Below are 17,155 nucleotides of genomic sequence, written 5' to 3'. Positions count from 1 at the left end.
GTTCCTTGTTGACTTGAAAGCTTCTTTTTTATACAGAGAGTAGATTGGGATTTTTATTTTCCAATATCTGAATGTTGGAAGTATTGTATTAGATAAAAAACACAGAATATTATAATTATCATACGCATCGTCCTCCAGCTATACAGTATGTATTCTCATTTCCTTCGTGGCGCCCGGAACAAACACGCCGAACGTGCTTTCCGTTGCTCTCCTGGGTTCTGGTCATGGGTTCTTCACCTGCATGGAACGGGAAGGCCGGCTTCAGTGGATTCTTCATGCTTTTTAACTTCCTCTGATTTTGTTTGTACTGTATGTATTTTTTCAAAGGCTTTTGAGGCAGACCACAAAAGTATAGGTCTGCCTGTGAAAGAGGCAGGACTTGTGTATTTACTGGCTACCCGCCACCCCTGCAATTGCAGAGTGGTTTGTCGTGCACTTGTATTTCTGAAGCACCCAATAAAACACACTGTGGTTGGCTTGTGAGAAAAAGTCCCGCTCCGTTTGTGCTCCTCGACGTTTACGGGCCCCCTTTTTCTGGTTGTTCGCTGCAAACGGCTCCCCCCGTTCTTGAAATGGTTCGATCCGCCGTTTGTAACCAGCATCAGGGAGGAGCCGTTCTCCAGCAGAGACTCCTGCATCCACCCGGGGTCAGAAAGACGTTTAAAACGATAGAAATGTGACTCGTGAAGGATCGCCATCCTTCTCCTTTCCTCAATAACCGAAACATTCAACAAGCTGAGAAAATGTAAAACTTTTATTTTGAGACATTTTATCTCATTCACACAAAATTAAAGTCAAATCTATGGCTGCCATCAGACTCTGTCACCATGGTAACCATTTAGGGAATCTCCAAAACATCTCGTGACCTCTGACCTTTCTAACATACATGGAAGGTATGCAGCTGTGGTGTAGCGGACAGCACGCCAGACGCTGTTCAAGCATCAAACGCACATCAACTGATTTAAAAAATCAAATCAAATCAAACATTTCTTTAGGTTCGTTGTTTAATACATTTATTTTTAAACAAACCAACTTGAATAAAAGTTTGACACCTTACAGACAACACTTGATTGTCTTTAGACAGGCTGAGGTCGCAGGTTTGAAGACACTTATTGTTAAGGGAACATTTTATTTAAGTAAAACTATTTTTAAAGCTACCAGCAGTTTTATTTTTTGTTTTGTTCAACAGTCTCAAACATGAAGTTAGCTCCGCCCACTGATCTGAAGATCAAAAGATCATGACCTTAACTAAAGACAAATTTGAGCTTTAATAATTTAAAAACTGATTAAAAAAAAGTTGATAAGCTTTCATGGATGTTGAGTCCTCTAGTGGTCATTGGAAGAACTGCAACATTTGGTTCCAAGTTTGATTTAAAAAAAACAAGAAAAAGGTTATTGATCACATGACAACTTTGACCTTTTCAAACGGTCTCCCTGCTAAAGACGCGTTCATACTCACCTGTGGTACCTGAAGGAATCAGGTACTTAAGAAATCCGGTGCCCAGGTGGAGTACACCTGGACGGGACCGCAGGAACCGGACGAGGTAAGGACTGATTTTCCTTTATTACTTTTTTTAAATCAGGTTCCAAAACTCAGAATTCCTTAAGCTCAGTAAAGAAAATAAATCCCATTACCTCACAGACCTTCTTCCCGCTGACTGCGTTGCCATGGCAACCTAAATGTATGTACATTTCTGATGTAATTAAAGCTTACACCCGCTTCACCTGAATTACATTTATTACCAAACTAAAAGGATATTTTTAAAGCTAGAAACTTCAAAAACAAACCAGAAACTTTCAATTATTAAATGATATTTCTTTAAACATTTTTTTTCTGTTTGCGTACTTAATGATATTGGAGTTTTAGGGCAAAATAAATAACTTTGTGTCGTTGCAATACATAAGATTAACATGTCCACATAAATGTGATCATGGAAAAAATAAATGTTGGAACACTAAGATTACTTCACAAAATGAGCAGCTTTGGATTTTCCTTTTGTAAAAACAAGTTAATTAATTAAGCTTTCCTTAATGTCCATCAGGAGAAATCTTTAATGTAGTTGAAAGATTGAACAGTGAAACAGGAATGCAGCGTGATGGTCAGCAGACTGTGGTGGTTGGGTTCTGGGCCAGAAATATCCTTTGTGCGTGGGATGGCCTCGGACCAAGTGAAGAGACCCCAGGGAGTTGTGGGCGGGGCCACAGAGTAAGCACGCCCCCTGCAAGTCAGCCATCACTGAGAGCTCTCTGTTTACATGCTGTCCCACTAGCTTACAGCCCCTCACACCCCCAACCTAACATTGCTGGTGCAACAAAAATGGGGAGGAATACCAGATGAACAGTTCTGATCCAGATTCCAGCTCCGACCAGGAAAACAAAGACGTTCGTGGATCTATTTGTAGATGCATCAGAATGGGGCGGAGCAGGGAGACTGAGGCCCCGCCCACCATATTTTCTATGTCACCAAAATGATTTTTTAAACAAAAATTTTTCACAATTCACAATTGAAATCAAAAGAAATACTGATCAATGCAATTCTTTGTTTTTATACGTGTCCTTCATTAGAAAATACACAAAAACATGTTAAAAATATCATTTTCATCAGAGTGGGTCTTTATTTGCACAGAACTGACCAAAGATTTCTGGTTTTGGGAGAATGACGGGGAATTAACTACTTATGAGACATTCTAGTCTAGTTTTTTTTATTTACAAGCGATTTGAGTAGTTCTTAAAATAATTTTGTATTTCTGTTTGCAGTGTCATGTAGAGTGATTATTGTCTGTGTGCTTTGTGACTAAAAAAATCTGCCCCATTGTTGGATGTAAACAAGTTTCATCACAAACCTGGTTTGAGACAATTCACATTGCAGACAGCTGAGAGTTTCCATCAGAACATCTCAGTCTGGTTCTACTGCATCCAAAGGAGGAGCTGGAGCACTGATGCAGTGTGAACAGAACCAGAGTCCAGATGGGGCACTGATGCAGTGTGAACAGAACCAGAGTCCAGATGGGGCACTGAACAGAACCAGAGTCCAGATGGAGCACTGATGCAGTGTGAACAGAACCAGAGTCCAGATGGGGCACTGAACAGAACCAGAGTCCAGATGGAACACTGAACTCTTCCAAAGGTCATTTTTGCTTTGAGAGATGAGCTTCTTTCTACTTAGAGGTTTTGCAAAACTAAAAGGAGTTGAGAACAGAAAAAGGTTTTGATCAAACAAACCACGAGGATCAGAACTTCTGCAGACTGGTGTCGTTTCCTCTGGTTTTGTGTGAATAACTTGTCCATAAAAATCAATCATTTCACTGTAAACTAATAAAAACCCTCAGTTACTGTAGGTGTGAATTGATCCAGAGTGAGCGTGCAGAAAAACAGCTTTCTTCAAAGAACTTCCTGTTGGCGTCATAAATAAGGCTGTTGGCGCTGAAGCGGAGCAGATGACGCCTCGGGCGTCTTCTCCTCACAACTGAAGGATTCCAGCTGGATCTCTGCAAATGTTATTGATCAGCAGCACACTGGAATATTAATGCTGCAATTAGCCTGCAAGATGAAAGCTGGAAGAGCACCAAAGCTGTTTAATTTACTTGAAAACATAAAAGCGGAGGCTAGTTTATGAAAACGGGTTTGGTTTTAGGCCGGAGCATCCAGACTTTGGACACAGAGGGTCAGATCTGGTGAAGTGAAAATCTGTGAGGGGCCGACCATTCATTCATGATCTCAATAAATCCAAAGGAACTATTTGATAAAAGTTATCTTTTTCCAATGGGATAATTCTCATCTCCTCCCATGGAGCAGAATTATATTCAAATTATTGTGTTTTCAGAGTATAAGTTCTTTGTTTTCATAGATGGTCAACGGACTTATACAGTACTGTGAATACAAATAATAATAATACTAAAAGTCTAAATCGTGCTTTATGAATTTGTTAATACATTTAAAATTTAAATACACTTTTGTCAACTTTAAAGCTGTGTTCACATGAAATGTTAAATATTATTCCCTATTAAATATTCACTGTAAACTTCTAATTTAAAGACTCCAGCAAAATTGGTGTTTTTAACATGTTCTTGAAGTTTTTTTTATCATGGTGGAGGACAAATATGATAGAATTTAAGATTAAAACTGTGTTTCTGAGTATTTATTTTTATTCATACCTTAATAGATTAAAAAAAACACTTTTTAAACAAGTTCTAAGTTGTCACGCAGAAACCGAAATGGACCACAGTCTCCCGCTCCGCTCCATTCTGATGCAGACCGATAGATCCATGAATGTCCTCGTCTGAGCTGGAATCTGGATCACAACTTTACGGCTGGATAGAAGCATTTTTTGTAGCTTGAGGTTCTGAGGTTTTGTAAGCTAGCAGGAGAGGGTGTAAACAAAGGATGATGGGATATCAGTGGAGGGTTACTCCCACACCCACAACTCAGAGTGGAATATTTAATAAACTCCTGCTGTTCAGCAGAAACTAGAGCCAAATAGGAATTTTTTAACCTACACCTTCTCCCTATCCCTACATTGAGCCCTCCAAACGAAGAGATATGGAAAAAGAGTCTCCTCAAATTTGGACGTTACAAAGACATCCTCAGAAGTTGCCGGTCAGCTACGTTAGTGCTCAGAAATACATTATAACATCGCTGTAATAACATTTTTAAAAGGTCATACTACCTTAAAAAAAACGTTCCCTTTAAATGTCCCTTCGAAGTTCATCTTTAAACCATGTGAACAAGAAAACGACACAAATGGTTATCTTATTCAGAATTATAAACCATTGTGGTTTGATGAAACAAAGAAACCAGTACTTTTCATTTGGCCCTTAACCTTTAAACACCTGTGGCGTCGTCGGTGACGCTTAAGCACAAAATCTAACATACCGTAACTTTTCAACACGATCAACGTCATTCCAAAGCGCGAGCCGCTTTTCAGAATCTACTAGAATGTTGTTGATTGTGTTAACGGTTGAAAAGTTACAGTAAATCAAAGAAGGCCTCAAAGGGCAACAGGTTGTTGCAACAGGTTTACAACGGCTCAGCCAATCACAATCAATAAATCTGAGTTTTTAGAACACACCTGTCAAAGTCAAGGCCCGGGGGCCGGATCCGGCCCTCCTGCTTATTCTATCCGACCCTCCTGATCATTTGAACGTATGGTTTTTAATGGCTCGATGTTATCTTGCTCTCATTTCTAACTTGTATAATCTATATTATGTTAGATATATTTTTATGGAGAGAAAAATATTGAAAATTATTAAAGGTTTAAATTGATTTATTCTGGAATACTATTCCTACTTTTTATTATTGATAATTATGTTAAAAAGTTACAGTTTTCAAGTTTAAAAAATGGGTATCATGCCAGCTTTTGTGACTACTTTGGAATTTACTAAGATTTCTTTTTGTCTATTTGGAGGTTTAGCTAATATTTCAGCTACATGCTAGCTGTTTTGGCTTATTTAGGCTTTTTCCAGTCTTTTAGGTTGTTTTGATCTATTTTTTTCAGCTATATGCTAGCTCTTCTTGCTAACCTACGTTTTTAGTTTTTTTTGTAGTTAGCTAATTTGGCATTTAGCTAACATTTTAGCTAGCTATCAGCTTCAGCGTTTTCAGCGATCAATTTCAGCATCTTCAGCTATCAGCACTAGCATCTTTAGCGGCCAAATTCAGCTTACAGCGTTCACACTAGCATTATCGCAAGTAATGCTATATATCTAGTTCAATGTTATGTTAAAAAGTTAAGGTTTTAAAGTTTTAAACATTTATTTTACAATTATTAAACAATTATTTTATTTATGTCTAAGGTATGTTCTAGATTTTTGGGCCCTTGTGCGATTGAGTTTAACACCCCTGTTTTTAAAAGTCTTGAAGTTTTGATTTTATGACAGGAGTCTGCAGGCCAGTGGGAAATTTGAGCATGGCCACATTCGGCCAGACTTTGGACATGCCTACAAAGAGTTTCCCACATTCCTTCTGTCCTGTGATGCTGCTTCCATGCTAACATTCTGCATAAATGTGACATAAATGCATGTTTGACAGGATGCAAAGCTTCTTTGCAAAGGCTGTCACCAGGAGCCTTTAGAAAGTGATGCTGTTCTCAGGAGGATGCAGCCTTCATGAGTAATTGCGAGCACACTACAGGTTTCTGTGGTTGTTGATGCTCACTCATAGCAGGAGAAATATTAAATATGTCTAAATAAAATCCATTCTTTCATGTTTTGTGTTCCACGTTGATGCGTTTTTAAGTGTTAGTTCTTCAATTAAATGTCCCATCGCAGCAAAGTAACCAGTCAAACCAAAATGTTGGACCAAAAGAGGATTTATGAAGTTGAATAAAATAAAAGTATGCGCGGAGGAACTGGTGTTTCCACGGCGGGACCGGCGCCGCTCTGCGCTCTGCGGCCGCGGAAGGCTACTTCCGTTCCGCAGAGGGCGACAGGCAGCAGCCAGCCTCGACCGTGGCGGAGGTCCAGACACAATAGACTGGGTAAGTTGGAGAAGTTGGACGGCCCGAAGCCGACGTTTGGAGCTCAGGGAGGGGGTTCGGAGCCGCGCCGCTGCTGCCGTCCGTCTGTTTTTAGTCGGTGACGGTAAACAAGCGGCGGAAGGAGATAAAACACCGACGAAAAGGCGAGAGACGCTCGGCAGTCACACGGGGATGGGCTCCGGCTATGTGCTGGAGCGGAATGGTTCCTAGCCGTAGTCGTACGCAGTGACTGCCGCGTTCCTGGATTTATCTCGTTACAATTCGAAGTTCGACAGAAATAACACATTTATTTGTTGACAAAAGATCATTTAAACGGTTGTTGGTCAGAAATCCTCCCCGAACTCGTTGGGCCTGACTCGGATGGAGTTAAGTGAGGTGGTGGTTGTGGGGGGGGCGTTAGCAGGTATAGTGCGTTCATGAAGCGCGAGGGGGGCGGCTAGCTAGTCTTTACGACTTTATAATCGTTTTACGTGATGTGTTTTTACCATTTTCTTTCGGTAAAATTATGTTTTTTGGGGGGATGTTGCTTCGTATGGTAGCTAGTATCGTAGCTAGCTGCGTTTGCGTTAACCGCTGCGGAAAGCGTGAAGTTACGTAAATTTAAACAATGTATTATTCGTAACTCTCGCGAGAGTAGCGACCAGAGATGCGCTGACAGTCCAAAAACGCGTAAGCAGATCTCGTCCCCTGGACAATGTAATGTATTTTTAATGATAATAATTTCACTGATTAAAAAGTACTTATTTTGCTCAAATTAAAATGTAAAACTTTTAATAATAAAACGACAATTAGCTAACGTGATTTCCTTTAGGAGACTTTAACACTGCAGCTACAGCTCCAGTGTAACTCTTCTTTGACTTACCATAACTTTTCAACCATTAACACAAACTGCTTTTCTCTGCTGGAATTAGATTAATTGTGTTAATGGTTGAAAGGTTACAGTATGTTAAAAAGTTTATTTTTAAAGCACCGCCTGTGACATCTCAGGGGTTAAACGGTTATAACAGGACAAACTATTATGGTTAAAACTTCAGGTTTTGCCAGATTAGTTTCATCTGTGTCATAATTGCCTATATTAGAATCAACCAATTCTATTGATTGTTTTTGGTACAATTCCTAGACTCCCTCTGGGTAATCATCGGCTGTGAGCGGTTCTGATCCGAAACGCAAAGACAAACCCACAGGAGTCTGTGTTCTACAATAAAACAGACAATTTTGCTTAAAAACCAAAAGGTTCCCCGCCTTGTCTGTTTCCAGCTCTTCCTGCCCTGCCAGCTGCTGATTACCTGGATCGGGTGTGTTGCGTCAGTCAGAATGTGGAAACACCTGAGTCGGCAGTGAACAGGCGGGGTGGTGGAGCTGGAGAAGCAGAACCACGAGGAAAATCCTGAGTGGGATTTGTTATTGCGGAGTAGGAAATTCAGATTTTTGAGACAACGTCAGCCTTTGCCGTTTTACAGATGTCAGGAGAACCTTTGAGTTCTCACTTCTCTATATTTATTTGGGGTTTTTGAACATTTCTGGAGCTGCGGTTCTTCCTCACAGTGGGTTTGGTTCCTTCCTCAGGTTCCGACTCTTCTCCTTCAACAGCGGAATGTCGGATGAGGATTCCCGTGCCAGCACCAGCTCTTCTTCATCACCACCTTCATCGAGCCAAACCCGACAGAAAGACGCGACTTGCAAGAAGAAACGGGAGAGCAAAGTCAGCATGAGCAAAACCTCCAAGCTGCTTTCCACCAGTGCCAAAAGGTGACGTTGCTTTCTATTAAAAGCTTCACTTTAGACCACAAGGCTAACCTGTCATTGATGCTGCTTATTGGCTAAACACACCTGAACCAGGTAATCAAGCAGACGAGGCTGGATTTCTTAGAAACAGCTCTGGAGATCTGGAGTCTGACACTTCACATGCAAAAATATGGACAGTTATGGTTTGAAAATTTGCTCCTTTAGTTAAAAAAATAAACATTTTAAAAATGTACAATTTTAGGTGTTAACATTTTGATCAAATCTAATATTTCCAGTAGAGATTCAAATGTTCAGTTTAGAAACAAAATCCAATTTGATGAAAACGTATCATTTACATAAAATGTACTTTTGGACAGTTTTCACATTTATGACTCGAGTGCTCAGGATGACCACAAAGAACCAGCATGTTTCCAGATAAATCTTTTTAGTTCCTATTTCTTTTCATGCTTTCTGTTACTCAAGCTAACAGAGTTATCGTCTCCACACTCTGAGATCTGATGGAAAGTTTGTTTCATTTTGAAACAATAATATCTCTGTCAAACGTCATCATTCTGATTAAAACCATTAAACTAAAGGTTAAATTCATCTTTCAAGTTTCTATTTTGAAACACAAATTGCTTATTTATAAAAAAAAAAGTCTTTTAACATGTTTAATTTAATTTTGCAGAAATGGTGAGCGGTATCGGATGGAAATTATATTTAGCTACAATCTGGTGTTAGCATCTTTGCTTCTTAACTTAGCGTGTTTGCACGCTGCCCTGATAAATTGATAAACTAAAACTATCCAGCCGTACAGTTCAGATCCAGATTCCAGCTCAAACCAGGAAAACAAAGACGTTCATGGATCTATTGGTCTCCAAGTGGATGAATCACAACAATTTGAGTAAAGGAATACTGAGAAATGCAATTTTGATCTTAATTTTCTTTCTCTTGGAGCTGTGAACATTAACGTGTTAACGGATGCGATTAATAGACCCTAATTAACACGTTAAAATTCATAAACGCATAAGAATCACGCCTCATTTCAGCACTCCTTTGCTTTGCCGGTTTCTGCAGCGTGTATTATCACTCTTCATCTGCTATTATCTCACTAATACCATAGTTATTTACAAATTAAATACATATTCATTAGTTTTTTTAGTACTTTAATCTTGTTATTTTTTTCCAGGTTAGATCACTTTTTCACAAAAAAACTGACTCTTTGATTTGTTGTCACGACAACGGGTCACTGAGCCCCGACTGAAGCAACAGAGAAAAGCGATATAAATGTTGATCGTCACAATAGGTTAAATAAAGCGTCAGTTCAGAGAGAAAGTTCATCTTGTTTTTGTCCAGAAGATGCAGGAAAAGTTGTTTTTTTCTGCCGGTTTGTTTCTTTTGGCTGAATGTCAACATCTCTGTTTTCTTGTAGTAACACTGCAGACATAAAAGTCTTTAGAGTTCTGATTATCTCACTTTTGATGTGTTTTGTGCTCACAATTTACTCTTCTAAGTCAACGCTTGATAAATTTAAACATTTCAGAAGATAAAAATGAAGGAAACATTTCTTTCTGGCCTGTTTTTGTACAAAAGCCACATAGAGTGATTTATCGCGACCCAAAAGTGATTAATCTGATGTATTTTAGTATAAGTTAATGTTCTAGATGTACAGTTTTGTGTGTGAATTCATTTTAATTATTCACGGATAATAAATGGTCACCAAATACGTTACTTAAACAAAAGAAATGTAATCACGATTAATTAGTTAATTTTTTAAATTGATTCCTGACTCTACTTCTCTATATCTTCTCCATCAAAAAATGCCACAAGAACATGTTAAAAACACAGTTTTAATCTGAGTGTGTCTTAAAATGCTAAATTAACTCTTTGATAAAATTCTGAATTCTCATTTTTAGAAGCTTAAAACTTGTTTTTCTTTTTTTAAACATAAGTGTCACTCAAAGTAATCAACGGATGTTAATAATTGTGTTGCATCTTGTGATTAATGAATGATTAAATTCAATAGATGTTCTTGTAATGAGCCTCAACAGTCTGGAGCATCAGTCAGTACGCTGAGTGTACTGACTGATGCTCCACTGATGTTTCTAATGTGTGTCACAGGTTTGCAGTGAGGACAGTTTCTATGACCAGTTTCTTTTCTCGCCGCAGCGATCCGTCATTACCTCTCTGATAGTTTGTGGTTCGTTTGCTCTCCATCGTTGTAGATGTCTAGAACGTTCCTCGTTTACGCCACGCGCAGCCTTTTCAGTTCTGACCTCGTTCTGTCTGTTCTGTTGAGGATCTTCATGCAAATAGTTTTCCAAAAACAATGGTTCAGACGCTCCGTTTCCTGCTTCCCTCACTCAGGTGCAAACATTAACCTCTACACATGCGTGTGGAAGAACCCTCGGGACTTTAGATGTTCAGATGGAATCACAATCTGCAGTTCTTTCACTCCAACCTTATAAAGAAGTTCTGTGATGATTTTTAAAGATCGTCTGAATCTTCTGTGGAGGTTCAGTTACATTCTGATTCTGAAGAGACTTCAGGGAGTTTTTGACACACAAAGCATCAGAGAAACACAGTAATCTATAATGATTCAGAGGAAAGACCCTTCAGAATATCTCCAGTTATGCTTTTGAGGAAATTATGCGAGACTGTCTTATTTTATTTCTGTTCTGAACTGATACTGAATCCGTTTACGTGTGAATCAGTGCTGATTGTGTCATCTTTGTGTGCAGGATTCAGAAAGAGCTGGCAGACATCACTCTGGACCCCCCGCCAAACTGCAGGTACGTTTGAGACTGAATGGACATTTGTGAAATGAAAAACATCAAAGGAGAACTTTAAAAAGAAGCAGTTCCTGCGGCGTCTTTCTCCATTAACTCTCCTGTTTGTCCTAAAGTCTCTTTCTGACTGTTGGATCATAAAACCTGAACCGACTCTTTCTATCTTCTCTGACGGCCTCCTGCACGAGTCGTGTTCTTGGTCACATGTGGGTCAGTCGGTTCCTCGGTTCTGCTTTGGTCCAGGTGTTCTCCATGTGATGATCTGTGATTCTCTGGAGCCTCAAAGCTGAAGGATCCTCTGGTTTCAGACGTTGTTTCTCAGCTGTTGGTTGGGGATGGGTACCGTTTGGGTTTATCCAGTGTCAGACTGTCGGGCAAAGGTGGGATACACCTGACTCTGAGCGATCTGATGAACCCAGACACGACGACGTGTTTACTGACAGCTCTGTAGAGTTCTCTGAACATACTGTAGATACTGAGATACTCGCTCAACATCATCCATGTTTTTCAGGATGTGGGAACAAATGAAGTCCAGAAAATCAGGCTTGAATCCCTGATGTGAACATAACATGTGATGCTCTATGTCCTCTGCACTGCAGCGCTGCATCTCTGTTTTCATACCCCTGAAGTAAACGCTATCGCCATGACAACGGTCTGTTTTCAGGGCTTTGTAAACGTCGCTCTGATCCATCGGGTCGCTGAATTACAATGTTTTAGCGTGGAGTTCTGACAAACTTTTGCTCACTGCCCCTTTGACAATTTGACTGAAGCTCCGCCCACCCTCATGGCCACACCCATTTTTATATGAGCCCCCCCCTCAATTGCTGGAAAGATCAAATGATTTGCTAGAACGGTTTCACCAGAACTGAATAGAAATAAGGGATTAAGAAATCTGAAATGAAGCACCAACATCTGCATTTTTATACAGTACCACTGGTACCATATGTGTCGGTACCAATTCAGCTCTGAGTTTTGGTACCCGTCCTCAACATCACCAGGAGTTTTTTCATTTCTTCGTTCTTTAGATCAACCAGAATAGTTTCCTGTAGTTTTACTCCTGAAGTTTCTATTGTTTCTGTGTCGGTTCTGAAAACGTAGAATCCTGAAGTTCAGAGACCGGCAGCAGAACAGACGTGTTCAGAACCGCATGTTCTGCAGGCCGTGAGTTAAAATCAATGAATGCAGACAGTCACTGCAGGGAGGGGAGCAAACGTTTTTATTTTCTGCACGTCTGAGTCAGAACTGAACAGAACCTGCTGGAGCTAAGTCGGTTCTGATCTCTGCATGTCTCTGCAGCGCCGGCCCGAAAGGAGACAACATCTATGAGTGGAGATCCACCATCCTGGGACCGCCGGGCTCCGTCTACGAGGGAGGAGTCTTCTTCCTGGACATCGCCTTCACACCAGACTACCCCTTCAAACCCCCCAAGGTAGAAGCTTCCGCTCTCTGGGTTTCCTCAGAACCTTCTGGTTCTGTCTCTGTACTGGAATGAGGTTGGACTGAGCCGTTCTGCTGAGGCTTTCACACCGGGCTCTTCTCTTCAGACTTGGTGTGACGAGAACATCTGCTGTGCAGCTCTTTTACCAAATTCTGACTTCTTATGACCCGGTCTCTTCAGATTTGTGCTGCGGTCCGTTTTCTGTTCTGCTGTTTCATCTGGATGGTTGGCGGCGAGTGAACCGGGCTTTAACCAACACTGATGCGCTTTCGTACTCAGAGGACTCAGAACCACAGCGGTTCTTTCTGCTGGTCGGTTCTTATTTCAGAACATAGCAGTAGTTGGACCTGCAGCCTGGTTCCTCTTGTTCTGATGGTCACAGGAGGTTTGGGTCACTCCTTCCTCTGACCCTGCAGGAGAATTTCCTCATCTCCTCAAGAACAGATGAAAAAATCCAAAAATAATAACTTTGCCGTATTCTACAATCATGGGAATCACAAGTGTCTGGATGGTCCAGTCAGGTGTTGGATCGGTGCAGGAAACCTGGGTTCACCTCCAGGAGTGCAATAAGCCTAAAGATCCAGGTGTCCTTTGGGCGGAACCCTTCACGCTGCTGCTTCTCTGGGTCTCCTAAAAAATACAGGAACAACATCAAACTACCGTGTGAATCAGTGAAAGCTGGTTTACTGCGGCGTCCTCTTGTGGGATCAACGTAAACAACAACATTAGAATCCTGTAAACAAACAAACAAAACATCCCAGTCAGAGTTCAGCTTTCTGGTTCCTGCTGTGGAAAATGGAGACGGTTCATTTCAAGAGATCAAAGCAGAGATGATACAAAAACAACAAATGTTGTTAGTAGTTCTGGAAATTATTTACAAAATTATGTCTATTTGTCCTAACATTGATTGGAAAATATGCATGTGCTAAGTAAAGTAAACAAAAAATAAGTTAATAAAAGCCTTCAAAAGGATTTTTTAAGTCACCAACAGAGAGGATCATGGGTATAATTTTGTTAGCTCCAAACTTTACTATAACTTCAGCCTAGATTCAGGGTAAAAGAATCGATTATCTTTATTTCTATGGCTCTTTTCTTAGAAAGAATCACAAAGTATTTTATTAAAGGAACATAATTAAAATGAAAACTCAAATAAAAATACTATAATAATAATATAGTTTTTGGAATGCTTAATAGATTTTGGTTGGAAGACTTCAAGCATCGGGATGAAGATTATGGGGTTGAAGGTCAGAGATGTGCTTCAGGGTTAGACCATGCAAGAAACTAAAGGTAGAATTTTAAAATCAGTTTGAAATGTGACAGACGACAGTGGACTGATGTGTGTCCGTTCACTGGCTCCTGTTAAGAACCTCGCAGCAGAGTTTTGGACGAGCTGCAGACGGTTAAGGGAACGTTTGTTAAAACGGGAGTTACAGTCATCTGAACGAGAAGGAATGAAAGCAGGAATAATCGTTTCCAGGGCAGGTCGAGACAAAATACTTCTTTAATTTTGACACTAAAATGAGATGAAGACATCAGACTTAACTCGCTAATAGACGTTCGCATTTTTCTGAGATCTTCAGATCTCGAATTCCCAGAAGTCTCTGCAAAAAAACAATAAACATCGATGTTCACTAGATCGGTGAATATAGACCACAATGCATTGCGTTTGAGCAATTTCTCTTGGGCGATATGACGATACGCATCATGTGAACGATAGAAGTGTCAGTTGTGGCATTTCTCTACTATTGTTTTTGTTTATTTATATTAATGAACTTTAGTGCAAAAATGTCTTCTTCTAAGAAACTCCTAAAAATGTTTGTCATTTGTGACTATTAAGCTTCATGTCACTTAAAAAAATAAAGTGATAAGTGAGCGATGACATTTTTTCGATTTTTATTAGAGAATAACTGAAAATATACTTTATTGTGGTATATTGTGATATATATTGTTAAGATATAAATAACTGATATTGTGACGTACATTTTTCTTCCATATCGCCCAGCAGTACTCAGAACACAGAGGATAGATAAATAGTCTTCATAAATTGTTCATATTTGTTAGGTTTTTACTGAGAGAAATTTGTAACTTTTAGCATTTTAAAAAGACACAAATATTGAAAGGAACTGGGGAAGTGCCGTTCAAACTGAACACTGATTGGTCCTGTGCTTTATGGTCTTTTTGGGGTTATTTAAGGGAGAGAATTTGGACATAATCTCTATTGAAGAGACCAGATCTGTCTGAAAGTGAACTGTTGGATTCTGGGAGATTTTCTTTTCCACGTGTCGACCTCCTGATGTTTTGGGTTCCTCCATCAGCTGTTTTTCTGCATGTTTTTATCCGTGGGACATAGAACCTGACGGGTCCTCAAAAAGGCGCTTCCTCTGCTGACCGTCTGAGGTTTGTTACTCGCTGAGGCAGAGATACACGCAGACCCCCCCACACCAAATGACAGCAGGTTTGTTTTTTCCGCTGAGCTGAGCGGCGTTCCGAGCGCTCACATTCCTGATTGATGGGTTTCCTCCTCCTGCTGCTGCAGAGGGACGGACGAAGTGCAAACGCCGTCCTCGTTTTCTGCTGTGCGCCGATGATGACCTGAACATTTGGCCACGCCTCCTCAGTGAGAGGGTCAGTAGGAGGAGGCGTTCCTTTGATTCCACGCTCAAAGCAGCACGGGGGTGGGAAAGGTTCCGGCCCTTTAAACCCATCCGGACCGTCGCAGGATGGAGCGGCCTGAGAGGACACGGTGTTCCCTCACGGTTCTGCATCAGGAACCAGAATCCTCCTGATGTTTCTGGACCGGTTCAGAGTCTCACCTGAACCAGACGGGGTTTTGAGGAAGAACAGCTGACTTCATGCAAAGTGTGAGGTCAGGTTTTAGGAGTTCTGTCCTCTGCCTTAAAGGAGTGTCTCTTTGAGCATTGGGGGATTGAACCGGTCGTGCAGAGGGTGCAGCAGACGAGGGTTTGAGTCCTGCTTCTGCTGTCCTGTCGTCCGTCTGTGGGGTTCAGTAAAAACCACGGAGGCGTAAATAAATGCAAGTCATTGAAGATGCTGAAGCTTTTTGCTGAAAATGGCGACGCAATTTACTTTATTTGCTGAAAACACAAAATCTATTTGCAAAATGTTACATTTGCTAAAAGACTAAATTTTGTTAGAACTATGAAAGAGCGCTGAAGCTGACCTAAATTTGTACTATATTTATTAAAAACCCCTAAAACAAATATATTAGTGTGTTGTTTAAATATTAGCTAAACTCCATATCAGCCAAAAAACCTCAGTAGATGCCAAATTAGCCAAAAACCTCAGTAGATGCCAAATTAGCCAAAAAAGCTAGCTTGTTGCTGAAATACTAGCTAAGCTCAAAAATAGCCCAAAATTCCTCAGTAAACTAAATTAATCAATGACATTAGCATGTTGTTAAAATAGAAGCTAAACTCTAAATTAGCATAAAAGACCCATTAGATAACAAATAAGCCAAAAACGTCAGGAAATACTAGGTAAACTCTAATTTTATGAAAATGACTATAAAAGATGAATATATTTAAAGGATTGTTGCTAATCTGTTTAATTTTTCAAAATATGAAGACGTTGTCATTCATTTCCTATGGGGCACATTTTGCTCAATATTTCAAAAACTATGAAGTTTATGAAAACCAAAAAGACAAGCAGTAATATCCTGAACGAGCTGAATGTTTTAATACCAAGATTGATGAAATCTTTGAGTTTTTACGTGCCCAAAAACCTGATCACTATAGAGTGAATTCTCACTAAACTTCACATAATTTTCAGCCCTCTGCTGGTGGCAGTTCCTCTCTTCAGCCACCAGAGGGCGCGTTTCCCTCACAGCTGTTGAATGAGAAGGACCAGCGGCTCCTCTTCATGTTGTGTTGGTTCTCCTCCGCTGCAGGTCACATTCCGCACCAGGATCTATCACTGCAACATCAACAGTCAGGGGGTGATCTGCCTGGACATCCTGAAGGACAACTGGAGCCCCGCCCTCACCATCTCCAAGGTGCTGCTGTCCATCTGCTCCCTGCTCACAGACTGCAACCCAGGTGAGGCGAGCACCTGAACACCCACTTTACCCTCATCTGTACCCGCCTCACTCTGTGGTTTATCCGTTTGTCCTGCAGCTGATCCGCTGGTGGGAAGCATCGCCACCCAGTACACGACCAACAGAGCAGAACACGACCGAACAGCCAAACAGTGGACGAAGAGATACGCCACATAAGCCCACGGGACGGCAGCGGGAGGGGGGGTCCGGTTGTGTCGCAGATTTTTAGAATTTTGTCTGTTTTTTTGTTTTGTTGGATTCTTTTTTTTTTTTTTTTTTTGCTTCCTTATTAAGTTAAATCAACAAATACGGTAATAAAGGAACAACATGCAAACCCTGTCCTGCTGCTTTTATCTAATGATGCACATCAAAAACAAGCGTTGTGTCGTCCGGTCTGGACGGTCCGGCAGACCAGAACCTTCAGGCTGGTGAATCCCGGCTGTGCACGAGCGTCTGCAGCCCACAGGAGGTCGATGCTGAAGCTCTGAACTTGGTGTTCCGTGTTTGTGCTGATGAGACACTTCAGGGTCTCTGCGGTTAAGATGAGGAGCTGAGATAACCAGACCTTCAGCTTCCCACCACCACACTTCTGCTCAACGGCTTCAGTTTCATTCATTTCAACATTAAAGTTTATAGTTTCAGTTTCATTAAACCGAAACTCAAAATTATAATAT

At 40.7% G+C, this 17,155-nt stretch overlaps 2 protein-coding genes across 7 annotated transcripts in view; both read left to right on the top strand.

The window, feature by feature from the left end:
* LOC112136565 (ubiquitin-conjugating enzyme E2 E2) overlaps window positions 1-489 on the top strand; it is a gene marked incomplete in the record, with an annotated part of 33,171 nt that extends 32,682 nt beyond the window's left edge. Inside the window, 1 exon segment of the mRNA XM_024258327.2 lies at window positions 1-489.
* A 5,830-nt stretch (window positions 490-6,319) lies between these two features.
* Window positions 6,320-16,822, top strand: LOC112136564 (ubiquitin-conjugating enzyme E2 E1). Of its 6 annotated transcripts, none has more exons than XM_024258322.2 (6): window positions 6,320-6,475; window positions 8,042-8,224; window positions 10,942-10,992; window positions 12,286-12,418; window positions 16,335-16,482; window positions 16,561-16,822. In XM_024258322.2, the coding sequence occupies exons 2-6, from the start codon at window positions 8,070-8,072 to the stop codon at window positions 16,656-16,658; spliced, it is 585 nt and encodes a 194-aa protein (XP_024114090.1). In that variant the 5' UTR covers window positions 6,320-6,475; window positions 8,042-8,069; the 3' UTR covers window positions 16,659-16,822. The 6 variants fall into 6 exon arrangements, with proteins under 6 accessions (XP_024114090.1, XP_024114092.1, XP_024114088.1 ...); XM_024258324.2 differs by lacking the exon at window positions 6,320-6,475 and adding an exon at window positions 6,482-6,618; XM_024258320.2 differs by lacking the exon at window positions 6,320-6,475 and adding an exon at window positions 6,672-6,840.
* The last annotated feature ends 333 nt before the right edge of the window (window positions 16,823-17,155 follow it).

Source organism: Oryzias melastigma, linkage group LG16, assembly GCF_002922805.2.
Source record: "Oryzias melastigma strain HK-1 linkage group LG16, ASM292280v2, whole genome shotgun sequence".
Classification (NCBI taxonomy): Eukaryota; Metazoa; Chordata; class Actinopteri; order Beloniformes; family Adrianichthyidae; genus Oryzias; species Oryzias melastigma.
This window is presented reverse-complemented; position numbering and strand designations above follow the sequence as displayed.